Here is a 13771-nt window from a genome sequence, read left to right as displayed (position 1 = left end):
CAAACTGTGAAATGACTGCCTCAGGTCATAAACTGGTGATTCAGAGTTCACAATCAGAGTGAGGCCCACTCCCACAAGTACAATGTTTCCACACATACATCAGAATATATTCAGAGTTTACAATCAGAGTGAGGCCCACTTCCACAAGTACAATGTTTTCCACACATACAGTCAGAATATGCATCACTGTAGCCACTTGGAAGTATTTTTACATATACTCAAACTGAAAACCCACTTTCCATTCCGTCAATTCTGACTTATAATGACCCTATGGGACAGAACAGAACTGCCACTATGGGTTTCTGAGGCTACAAATCTTTTGTAGTAGCAGAACACTTCATCTTTTGCCCAAGCAGTGGCTGGTGGATGTACATTTCTGACTGTGACTAGTAAGCCCATTGTAACCCATTATGGGAGCCACCAAGGCTCCTTACATAGATACGAGGGGTGTCAAAGTCTGAAAATAAATGGCATTCAAAGACAGTGGAATTGTTCCGTGAACTTTTAAAAGCCATTTTTTTATGACATCAAATGTTGATAGTTGTTTTACTTTCAATCTGTTTTAATGCATTCTGGTGCTTACTATATATAGTAATAGGTTGTGCATTTTCTTTAATACAAGGAATTTGTCTTTTGGCCTTTTCTGGGAAATAATTTTCTGAGAAATTGACATATCATGGTATCTTAATATCTGAAAATTTGTGTACATGAGTGTCACAACGATCACTTGGTAGCTTGATATTTGCTGACTTTATGGAAGTCATGCCTATGTAATGACACTTCCATAAATATTTGGACATCAAGTCCCATGAGTTTCTTGGATGGAGACAGATACTGGTGTATGTGGGAGAAGAGTACATCCCTTAGGCGCTGTTATGTCTCCCATACCTTTTCCTGAGTATCGTACATTTACTTAAAAGGAAAAAGAAAAAGCAATAATGTCAAGATGTGCCCCCCTTTAATGTCTCTCTCTCTACATTATATTACATTACATTAATTACTATATTATATTACATTAATGTCTATCATATTGCTGTAATATGGGTGTGTATTATCTGTGGGTTCTGTAAGTTTTTCCAAGTGTTAAAACCAATAGGTCAGAAATGAAGGAGCTCAGAAGGAACTCCTAAACGTGTGGCTAGCATCCTGAATGGGAAGAGGGAGAACCTCAAATCTGTGTAGTAAGGCTGTTGTCTAGAATCCCACACTTGTAGGGTATCTGCCTATTAGGAAGCACTACTATGAGGTAATGCTCTTTTAACTTGTGAGATCGGAAGGAGGGTGTGATTATGGTGTCTAGGGCCAGAAAAACAAGTGCTACCAGGCAGCTGGCATGACGCTTAAATTGATCAGCTAAGTGGTCATTTGATTATTATCCTAACTTTATGTTATCTATCTAACTTCTCTCTGAAGAGAAAGCTGCTCTCTAACTCAACCTTCAGCAAGCAACAATATATAATCAGCATTTAATGACATTGTCTTGTTTTCACTGTACTTATTTTATGGTTGCCTACTATTTATATCCTGCAATATTTGTTCTCAGTTTTATGTGAATGATATAAAGTGCTTTTTAATATAAATTCATTTAAAAAAGCAGAAGACAATTACAAATCATACGAATAGCTTGATTTTAGAAAACAGTTCCCATACCATTTGATTTCTTTTGTTCAGATTTTACCTTAGAATAGAAAAGATACCTTTACTTTTTCAATCTTCAGTAATTTTAGTAACCTGACTTTAAAAAAAACAAAACATTCCACGAGTTCTTATTTTAATCTATTTTATATTAATCAAAGTGTGTAATTTTGAACAGTTCTAACAGGATTTTCCTAAAACCTTTTGGGTGGGTTTGAACTCAAATTAAATGATCACATTTCAATTTAAAAAGGGTGTGTCTTTTATAAACATAGGTTGTCAAATAGGATGTGAGTTCCCATAAACATTTCTGGCAATGTTATATACATGTATGTTTTGAAATGTCCAAAGCATTTGAAAGGCTAGTAAATATTATCTTACTATATGATTCCCTTATTACATTTTAAACCATTGATGCTTTTTGAAAAATAAACAACCCTTAATACTTAGCACAATGTTTAATGTGTAACACTCATCTCAATAAAATTTAAATTTTGGAAATATGCTTTTTGTTTTGTTTTCATGCTAATTCAGATATACCTGCTACGGCATAGTAGTCACCTGATTTTAGAAAATCAAGTTCAATATAAGTAATGGAACTATAAAATACTAATTATCAGTTTACGAAAGTGTGTTACTTTTCATATGACCAATACTAAAAATAATATTCAACCAATATATATATATTCAGCCAGTACCAAAACTGAGTTAAAAACAAAACAAAACATGGCTTTATTTGATAGCCTAGACTCTGTGTGGTCTTTGATCTACATGTAAACATTATTGATATGTTTCTGAAATTTGAAGTGAAATGTTAAAACAAAATTCTATTAATAACTTGTTAGGAGTTATAAATGTTCCAAATAAAATAGACAAATATATAGTACTAACCTTTGCATCTGCCAAGGCATTGATGACATTCCCAAGAGCTAAAAGTGATTGATTGATATTCGTGCCTTCTCTAAAGCGGGTCCCTTGAGCACTTGTGGCACTGGCGCGCTCTGACCCTGCTAGGTCAATGAGCGACATCTTGGCAATGCAAACGCTCTGATTGATGCTGGCTGTTTTGTCTTGCTGTCGTAAGTAAATCTTTTAGAGATTAAACGCAAATAGGAAAAGTGGGTGTAAGATTTCACAAAATTCAAAGAGAATCACTTTATTTTTTAAAAGTGAAATTTAAATTATCTTCATTAAAAAATAAATGGGCCAAACTATGATTCGATTGACGTGGGAATACCTAAAATAACAAAGCTAAGAAAATATGACAGACTAATAAATCTTGACCTCATGAAAGGTGAGAACAATGGTCGTTTGTATTCTCCTACCCCTTGAACTAGATAACTGGAATTATCACGAGGTAATATGGACAGAGGTCTTTTGGAGTAATGTCCCTAAGAGAAACGAGAAGTAGGAGTAAGCTAAATTTGAATGTTGACCCCCAAACGAAGAGTGAATTAATTTAAATTTCTAAAATTGGTTAATATTATTGTAATTGAGAAAATGCTATATATAAAATGGAAATTCAGTAAATCTGTCATATACAAATATTCATTAGAACAAAACATAACTTATTCAATTACTTAAAGTAAATTTCTAGTTTAATTAAAATATATTAAGTAGAAAACTTAAAGATAAGAGGAAAGTAATTCTTACTCCAAAATAAAAGTTGTATTAGAATTTTCGTACCAAACAGAGTCTAAGAATTAGAGAAGTCTCAGTGCCACAGATAAACATTTCTTTCAGTTATTGGAAAGAAATGTCAAAAAGCCAGCAATAAGAATAAAAAAAAAACTTAATATAATTTTGTGTATTGGTAGCTCTATAAATGGTTTGATTCATATATTTAATTAAAACAATTTCATTCTTATGAATTCCACATTATAATCCAGAGTAAGTCTTATAATAACTTATATATAGGTATGCTTATATATAATTTACATATAAGACTATAAATGAATAATGGACATCTACCTATCCTTTGGCTCTTTCTGGAATTATATTCCTAAAAAGTACCATATCAACTGAATTATACTTCATTAGTGGTAAAGAACTTACAAGACGCAAAGGTCAATCTTTGAAAAAGGGAATCAAGATTTTTCCAATTTATTGGTCTTACAAATTTCAGTTTATAAAGCAAAATCTTATTCAAAATTAAAATATTTAACCACTTAAAAAAATCTTAAACTTCTTTGCCAACTTCCAAAAATGGAAATTTACATTTTTGATGATTTAGGTCCTCTCAAGTCGAAATATTTCTAGTGATAGAAACTTGAGAGAGCTGCAAAGCAAAGGATGTTCTGAGAAGGGGAAGTCCATAATGAAGATTCATTTTTTTCTTATAAATTGGACTTGATTTATCTTACATTCAGTTTTACAAGTGATAGTCTAATGGTCAGTTACCTGGAAAACAGCATGGGAACGAGAAGAGGCTGCATTTACGTCAGTGGGATGCTGGGTCCTGTTTTTGTTTCCATTATCCAATAGCTGCAAAATTTCTTCTGAGGATTTTGGCTAATAGTTTTTCAGATGAAAACATACAAATTAGTAATCTACCTTTCAATATTTCTGCATGGTTTCCACAAGCAAGGATAATTTTAATTAGGTCTGGAAGTGAACTCCTCATGAAAGAATAATCAAACATTTAAAATTAAAAGGGCAACATTACCCAAGAACAAATTTCAGACAGTTAAGAAAGAAGGAGGGATGGAAACAGGACATACAAGGAAGAAGCCGGATAGGTGAAAATACATAGAGGAGATTGCAATGCATGAGTTAGGACAAATGTATATGAATTATAGAATATGAAACGTGTCTGCTCTATAGACATACAGTTAATTCACAAAAGTTTTCAATAAAGTAGTAAAAACAAAAGTTAAAAAATGTTTAATGTAAAAAATAAGAGCATGTGTTCTATAAATTCAATCCTATTGACTGTCATTTACTTAGTTCACTGGTAGGTATTTTACAAAAATTAATAAAATTCTTCTAGTATTTCTGAAAAGATTTTAAAAAGTGCATGATAAAGAAGAATGCATATTAAGTGTTTTAAAAGACAAGTTCATCCGATTTTTTCAAAGTAAATAAAAAATAATCAATCCTTGATCCTTGTATTACTCTACTTCTTTAGCTTTCTCTTTTCTCAAACAAGACAGTAGAAGTGCTGAGTAACTCTACTTACTATCCTATCAAGGAGAAAGCAAGTTTGTAACACATACCTGGTGTAACGTCAACCCTTGAACAACCACCCCTTTGTGGGCATCTTCACGCACAGCAAGTGGCCCTGAGTTTACTAAGAGGTCACGGATCTGTTCATTATATACCTTAAAATAAAAGGAAATGCTTTAGCGTTAATGGAAAATGCGTGATGACCTCATAAACGAATGTATGTGCACACAAACACACAATCCTAAAGACAAGCAACAACTCAGTTCAATTGAGTGCCACCTCATCTATTTCAGGCTGCCTTAAGGATACGAATTTCTGCCATCTTAGAAAACAAAAGAATTTAATTACTTAGATTTAGAAAGTGAAACTTCACATTGGAATCACAATACCCTCACCCTACAAATACCGACTCGATGACAAGAATGAAACCGAGATAAGACAGTGGAAATTTTTCTTATTTTCTAGAAGTATAGTGTACACATGGTCATGGGCAATTCGAGAGGATCCGAAATGCTGGTTGAATAAAGCTAACAGGATTCTTACTGAAGAAGACATTTATTACACCATGATGGGCAACCTTTAAAATTTAGATGAAAAGTTAAAGAGACCCCATAATTAGGGATATGTTATTAATATAATTTATCTTTAAATTACATTAAGTTTAATATGTAATTCTTAATAATGAATCACATACGAGAGCCGACTTTGAATGAAAAGGTTAGGCAAGTGTCCACAGATACAAGGTAGTAACAGATCAGGGATTAGAGCCCCAAATGTCTCACTCTATTACCTGGTATCCGATCATATCTGCAATTTATAACGGATGGCTTTCTTTTTTATAAATTCTAGAAACAATACAACTAACTGATTTTAAGGAGTTAATAAAGGTACAATATTTATTACTTGCCCACCAAATGACAATTATAACTACTACTGATAAAATATTAAAGAAATATAAAACTTTATTATGAGTATTTTATGTAAATTATTTTCATGTTTTCATAGCCCATAGTGATAATTCATTATTGGAGAAATTTTCTAAAATAAATGACTAAGTATTTTTAAGTGCAAGGAATTCTTAAATATAATAAAATAATAACATGAGAAGATAGTTTCTGAAGTTGATTTCCTGAGAAAGAGCAATTACTTTGCTATTGCATTTCCTTACCCACTTAAATCATGCAAACTCACAATTGGACCGTTCACGCTCACGCTACTTTATGCTTCTGAACTCCTGGAAGTATTTAAAATATATAGTTGCCAAGGTGATACCTCAAATCTATTACATTGATATACTCAGACCCAGGCATATCTCCTTAAAAAATTTTTTTAAATCCCATGAATATTTCTGGTATAGAGCTTGGACAGACAACCCTCAGAGTAGATACTGCCTTACCACTAATAAAACAAAGCAAGCCTAAAAAAAAAAAATCATTACAACAAACCAAACTAAATCATAAAAATATGCACTTTTAAATTTGTCGTGTTATACAAGAATCTAAGGAGAAATAAATATTGCTGCCCTTTTTAACTAAGCAAATTAAGAATAATTATATTCACTAGTTAACTATAGGTGAAGAATTGCCATAGGGTCTTAGCTCCAGGTTCTACAGACTAATAAGAAAATTTCTAGCAACATATAAAATCTATCTCCCTTTACGACGAGAAGAAACAATCTAGACCAGCTCGTTAACAATCTAGATTCTCTTGTTAACAAGGTAGCTGTGACTACTGAATTGTAACAAACTGGACAGCCTTGAGAAGAATGTGAATTCCAGACAGCTTCATTATGCTCATAGAGAATTTGTACATGGATCAAGAGGCAGTTGTGTGAACAGAAAGCAGGGAAGGTGTGTGTCAGGGTTATATTCCTCTTACTACACTTATTCAATCTGTATGCTGAGCAAATAATCAGAAAAGCTGGATTATAAAAAGCATAATGTGCCATCAGGATTGGAAGTCTCATGAACAAGTTTAGGTATTCAAATAACACAATCTTGCTGCTGAAAGTGAGGAAGACTTGAAACATTGATGAATATCTGGATTGAAGCCTTCCGTATAGCTTATAACTCAAATGTGAAGGTAAAAATCCTCCCAATTGACCAATAGGTATTATCATGACAAATGGAGAAAACATTGAAGGTGTTAAGGATTCATCTTGCTGGGATCCAGTCAATGCTCATGGAAGCAGCACAGCTATACACGGCACTGAGAAATTACGAACAGTAAAATCAAGGCTTAACACTGTGGAACTGGTTTCTGAAACAGACTACCTGAATGTAAAGGTAGAGACCTAGTCACTTAGAAGCCCACTAAAGGCCGGCTACAGTTAAGACAGTGGGGGTCCTTGGAATGATGGAGCATGCAAAAAGGAAACACGAAGCAGGATGAAAGACTACTGCTAGCCAAATTCTGTACACTTCGAACACACAAATATAGTAAGGAATTAAAACCAAGTGAATAAATCAAGGATCCAAGAGTCAACACTAACATCACAAAAGGGAAGAGAAATGTATAAATGTAGAGGAAACGAAGTGATTGAATTTAATAATCATCCTAGTACATTATGCAATGAGTTACTAATTAACTACAAGAGCAGTGGTTCAAACACAACAGCCACTGCACAGGAGAAATATGAGGCTACTTCTGTAAAGATTTTTAAATCTCAGATAGCACATCATTAGGCAAATATCATTAATGGACATCTCCAATAACTAGTAAATAAAAATTGAGGAATATAAGAATATTAAATTCTCTATATAAGGAAATTAGAGATTACAAGGAATAAGAGTTTCTTTAAGGTGCAAAAATCAGAATAATCCAACTGAACAAAAATTATCATCAGCAGTGAGACTAACAGTATAGGGCTTTTACTAATATACAGTAAGACCAAGTCAGCATCACTTCTGTGAGACTAAATTCTGAGTCTGACCACCAGTTGAAAATCCAAAACTACTTTATATAAAGTGGCAGTGCCATAAAATATAAACTCAAAACATTCAGGATTAAAAGAGTTTAAACAGACTTTTGTTCTCCTGGAAACTGACATGGTAACAACGCAATTCATGATACTGAATTTTATTTTGCAATAAAGAACATTATTAGAGTTATCAGAAAATTCTCACTGATTGCAGTAGGTTAATAAAACGTTTGTATGCTGAAAAAAAAAGTTTGTATCCTGATTAATTTTCTGATTTTGACAATTCCACACTGGCTCCTTATGCAAATTTATTCTTCAAGTTAGCAACTTTTTTCTAAATAGTTTAGGGGGAAAAAAGGTCACTGGCACACAAAAAAGCAAGTTAATATAGTAAAATGTTAACAAACGGGTGACCTGGGGATTTTATTATTATACTCGAAACTTTTCTGTATGTTGAAAATTATGCAAATAACACGTTCTCTACGCTGAAGATTAGTAAGAGTCAAAATACCCAAGACCAAAAATTGTCATTGTTCTTAAGTTTATAAAAAGAATTCTTGTTTAATGATTTCAATGGCCTATGGTACTTTCTCAATAAAAATTTCTCATTTCTCAAAAATGTCTGACCTTTCTTCTGATCACTAATCGCTGTTATCTAATCTAAATAATGGTCATGTACCAACTTACCTCCAAGTAAGAAACGGTGGTACTACATATTTTATCTTCCTTAATCTCATCCATGGACTTGTAAAGGTCTAACATTGTTAGATACATCACTCCAGGCTCAGCCGCTGATCCAAGCATTGTGTGGGTCTTCCCAGCTCCAGTAGCACCATAAGCAAGCACTAAGTTTTTATAAAAAGTGATCAAAACGCTTTGTTATGGCAAATAAGATCACAAATCTTCAATACAGTGGACAGTCCCTGCCCCACCTGTTTTCTTTCTATACCAACCTTAAACGAAATTTGTTTTATTTGTAATCACTGAGAGATTTTGGAACACATCTGCTTGTCCCCTATAGTCTCCACCGTGACCTGACTCCTGGTATTCTCAGTTCCCACTCCCCATCCGCAAGAAGACTAGAAAACAATCTGGGCTGCTCCCTCACTTGCATTAACCTTACACATTTTATTATTCCTTCCTACTTTAGGCTGCATCTTCTCTAGTTCAAAATATACGAAGCAATCTGAGTATGGGTTGTAGGAAAAGCTCCAACTCTTCCTGTTGAAATATGAGGGGTTTCTAGTTATTGCTCCAGCAGCTCTCCTCGTGATCTGAACACACTAAGTTAGAGTTCTTTGACTATACTGTTGTTTTCCTACTGCACTGCCTTTGTCATGAAGAGCTCTTCTGGGTAACATCTAACAAACTTCCACTTCTTCCTAAGTACTCAGAAGAGATGTCACTTTCATATGGGTTCCCTGACTATCTAAGTATAAACTTACCCTTTCTGACCCTATCCAGCTACTACACTTGATCTAGCGTAGCATGTGCTATGTACAACTGTAAGCACCTATTGAAGCACAGAGAAGTACATTGCAAATCACCCAACAGAGCAGGAACTCCTTACAACCATTTGTAACAAATACCTAACAGATAAGGCATAAGTCCTCATACTAGTACTCGCTGATAATATTTTAAAATGAATTCAACTGAGGCATATTTTGCTTTGTTCCTTTTTTCTGTCTCAAGAATCAGTACATACAGAAGTCAGACAGGTGGCTAAGAACATCAAGTAAAGCCATGGAGAAACCAAAGATTCCGTATAAGTCTGGTTGATGTATTTTGTTTTGCAATTAAAAAATTAATTATCTCTAGAGATGATGTGAAGTTTCATGAGACAGAAAGATATTTTAAAAATAAGACCCACAGTAGTAGTATATCAATTCTATTCTTGCTTGACCAAGAGGTTATGTTTTCTGTAATCTTGTGTGAATCAATGAAAGACAGTGAAATTGGTTATTTTGGAGGCTTAAAAATGTGATAGAGACAAAAATATTTCAAAATATATTATAAAATTTTTTTTAAATGTTGTGAAAGCACTACATTAACATATAACTTTGAATATTTCCTTCTAGGCATGCAACATAGCCTTTTAAGTACACTAATCATTTTGAGTCTCTCCAAACCACCAGACATGTTTCTGGGCTGATGATAAGCTCAAACAGCATAAGCTAATCAACGAACGCGGGCTTTTAACCTTTTGATTAGAAGAGTAGTGTTGTAAAATGGCAAGCACTCAAAAATGTCTGACCATTGCTCTATGATGAAGATTTTAAAAGGTGAGTAGTGGAAATTTGTGAATAAAAATTGTGGGACATTTGTTAATTGCCAAATTCATGCGGTTTAGCGACAGGGAATACAGGGAATGAGTAATACAGTGAAAAACTGTGGGAATTTATTTATAAACTATAAATCTTAGTAATATATTAATTGATGATAAGAGCCATCAAGACCTTGAAAGAAAGTTTCACATGGCATGTGAATCAGATAGGATGGCTACATTTAAAAGAATATATTAAATTTACAATGATTGTTCACTAAGCAATTTTTTAGATTTAAAAACACCTTTAAATGAGTTCATTTATAGAAGAGGTCTTAAATCTAAGGAAAAATTAAGTGCCAGACTTAAACAATTACCTGTGCAATTATATCCATTCAAAAAACTACGTATAATTGGTTTTGTAGTATGTTCAAACACTTCCAACTGAGTTGAAGTTTCATCAAATACAGTATCAAATACAAATTTAAGATCCTTATTTGGTCTCTTTGTAATATCTCGATTTAGCACTTTCTTTCCAAGTAGAAAGCCATCTTCTTGTTTGGGATCAAAAACTAGGATATGCTTATCTACAACATGAACCACTTTATGGAATCCAGCTGTCTTTTCTTTAGTGTTTTCAGGACGAACACGAACTACCACTTTCATGCGGTGGCACAGGTCTTCCTCAGGGGCAGACATTGCTGATTATTTTTGTGCCTTTAAATTGCCTGAGTATGTGTCTGAAATTAAAAGGAAAAACCAAAGATTTAGTATTAATTCTATTTGTAGCAAACATAATCTTCATTAAAAGTGTTGTTATTATGCATTACATTATGTCCCCTCTCACAAAAATATATGTTAAAACCCTTAGTCCTGTACACCTGTAAATATGACCCTGTTTGGAAAAAGATATTTTTGCATGTTAATGAGATACCAGGGTAGGGGCGGGCTCCAAACACAATCATTTTTAAGGTAGAGAAGAAGCAGGGTTGACATAAGGCACACACAGTAGGGAGATGCCATCTACAGACAGGCACATCTACAAGGCCAGAATTCCAAGAATGGCTGGCTACTACTAAAGGGCAGAACAGACAAAAGAACCATCCACCAGAGTCACATTCTGATTTCTTACTTCAAGACTGGAACTGTGAGGAAATAAGTTTCTGTTCTGTTACGCCACCCACTTGAAGTACTGGTACATTTTTGTTCCCTAAGTACTAGGTAATTAATATAGTTCTGGTCTATTCACTTGGTTAATGTTACAGGAACTAAAACTAACAGTCACACAAAAACCTCTGGTAAATCTCCTAACCTAAAACATTAGTCAAAGTCGTAGTATTAGCTTAAAATCAAACACTTTAGCTAAATTATATATAATCATAAATATGCTATATAAAAACCCAGCTTTGCTTTCTGTCCACATGGCCTCCAGCATTATTTTCGCGAGTCAGGGGAAGGTACAGGAAAGGCTCTCTCAGAGTCCTATCTAGGTAATGAAGGAGCACCTTTGCTGGGAGCATATTTTTAGTAAGTGATCTTGGCTGCACGCCTCTTGGCAGTAGACAGTGATACATCCAAGTTGGTCTCTACCTGCATCTCAGAGATGCCTGGGCTTAAATTCATTAGCCCAGGTGATACACTCACTCTCATTGAGTCAATTCTGACTCCTGGTGAGCCTACAGCACAGGGTAGAACTGCCTCTTTGGGTTTCCGAGACTCAACTCTTTATGAGAGTAGAAAGCCTCATCTTTTTCCTGCTGAAGGTGACAGAGAAAGCATGGTATACACCCTAGTGTATATTCAGGGGCATATGGCTCCTAGTAACTGCTCTATAATGACAAGTATTTGAAAGAAATATCCAAGATAGCAGAAAAAAAACAAAGGTCTGGTTGTGTTAAATGAAGACAGAACAGTACTTAATGCTACCATCACTTCATCAAGATCATTAATTTGGGAACCTTGACTCACCGGAAAATAGTCCAGAATCTGAAGATTAAAAAAAAAAAAACACCTTTCGGTATTCATTCATTAATACATTGTCTAGCAGACATTTTTTGGGGCTCAACTGGATACGTCAATAAATAGACTGAAAATAAATAAACAAAACCCACAAAGAAACTCCTCCCACCCTTAAAAAACTGACATTAAGGACCTTAGAGTCTAACTGAATGAAAAAAAAAATCACCCAAATCAATGGGTCAAAATTATATACTCCACTATGATGACTGTTGATTCAATTCTGACTCGGCACCCACTGCTTCAAAATAGAATTACACACCACAGGGTTTTCCATGGTTGCGCTCTAATAGGAGTATCTTACCATGTCTAATAGTGGGGATTGACTCGATGGCAGTGAATTTTAGAATTCTTCTGTCGCACTGCTGGGAAGTCCCAAATTGCCAAATTTTTGTTAAGTCAAACAAACCTTTGCAATACCCAGAGACAGGCTGGCCAGCGATCTTTCCGCCATCCATTATCTATCTATGAATGACATAATATGTGCTATCGTAAGAAATACACTAGCTGAAGGGTAATTACGAGTGTGGGGTGACTTGACAGTTGTAATAATGGTGAGCTGGAATTTAAGAGCAAAGACTTGAAGGAGGTGAGATAGACAGTGGGGAAAACAATTTCCAATGAATGATGAATGTAAAGTCTTTTTCAGGAACTTGGTGTGTTAGCTACAATGGATTATGCATAGGGGATAGTAGTACATCAGTTAAGACATATAGGATATGAAAATTCAATCTTTTATGCTGAATAAAATACAGGCCACTGAGGGATTTGATTAGTGGAATGACATAATATGATTTAATTTGAAATTTTGTGTAGATAACATACCGATGTAATAAATATAAGAGATGTTTTCTCAATCAGACCAGGATGGTGGCAGTAGAGATAAGTGGTCAAATACAGTAGGTAGTCTGAAGGTAAGGTAAAGCCAACAGATTGTTTCGATAGATATGTAGGGTATGAGAGAAAGAAAAAATAATCTAAGCCCCCCCCCCCAGGAAAAAAAAGAACAAAACAAAAGTATTTGGCAGAATGGAAGTGTCATCAACTGAGATGGAAAAAACTACGCTGCAAAGCAAATTTGGGGGATGGGAGTAGGATCAGTTTAGTTTTCAACTTTGTCAGTCTATCTAAGACACCTTAGTGGATGTGTGAAGGACGCTGAAAAGTTAAGCCAAGAAAGTGAAAGCTGTCTACATAATCGTGATGGAATTATAAACTTTTAAGCTTTAATCTTAAAAGCTTCAAACTTCTTGAAGATTTTGGAAACACTTACACCAAGGTTTCAAGAGGGTTAATATTAAGTATTTAAGAAAATTAACCATAAGCTTTAGCAGCACAGAGGCTGAAGAGAAGAGCAACTGGGGGGAAAGGTGGAGAAAAAGGTTGAGGTGAGAAGACAGTGAATATAGTCAATTGTTTCATCAATTATAGCTGTAAACGAGAACAGATAAGTGGAATGGTGGGGGGACAAGAAGGAATATATTTAAATATTTTTTTCTTTAAATGGGAGAAATACCAAGGTTGGCAAAGCTAAAATATCAAATACTTTTAGACAGAATTCAAGTAAGTCTAACATAGCCTAAAAGCAGCAGACATTGGACACAGCTCTGCCTTTGTAGGACTGTCCTTTCCCAAAAATAGAATGCTGAAGAGGAAGGGATGGTCATTTGGATTCCAACAGCCAAGTCCCAGGTGTATTACTCCTCTGTTCTTTCTTCATCCTTGAGCTGCTGTCTAGCCAAGCCCCACAAAGCACCTATATCTCATCCTAT

General features: G+C 34.5%; 1 protein-coding gene across 2 annotated transcripts in view; it reads right to left on the bottom strand.

Annotated features, from left to right (window-relative positions):
* Positions 1–13771, bottom strand: part of KIF18A (kinesin family member 18A) — a 101354-nt gene that overhangs the window by 81098 nt on the left and 6485 nt on the right. For both annotated transcript variants that reach the window (XM_075545957.1, XM_075545958.1), the window contains 5 exons: positions 10361–10723; positions 8408–8565; positions 4851–4955; positions 4036–4146; positions 2527–2724 (listed from right to left, as the gene is read on the bottom strand). In XM_075545957.1, the coding sequence (XP_075402072.1) occupies positions 2527–2724; positions 4036–4146; positions 4851–4955; positions 8408–8565; positions 10361–10682 (894 nt within the window). In that variant the 5' untranslated portion in view covers positions 10683–10723. The remainder of the gene's footprint in view (positions 1–2526; positions 2725–4035; positions 4147–4850; positions 4956–8407; positions 8566–10360; positions 10724–13771) is intronic.

The sequence above is a fragment of the Tenrec ecaudatus genome, chromosome 4, assembly GCF_050624435.1.
Source record: "Tenrec ecaudatus isolate mTenEca1 chromosome 4, mTenEca1.hap1, whole genome shotgun sequence".
NCBI lineage: Eukaryota > Metazoa > Chordata > Mammalia > Afrosoricida > Tenrecidae > Tenrec > Tenrec ecaudatus.
This window is presented reverse-complemented; position numbering and strand designations above follow the sequence as displayed.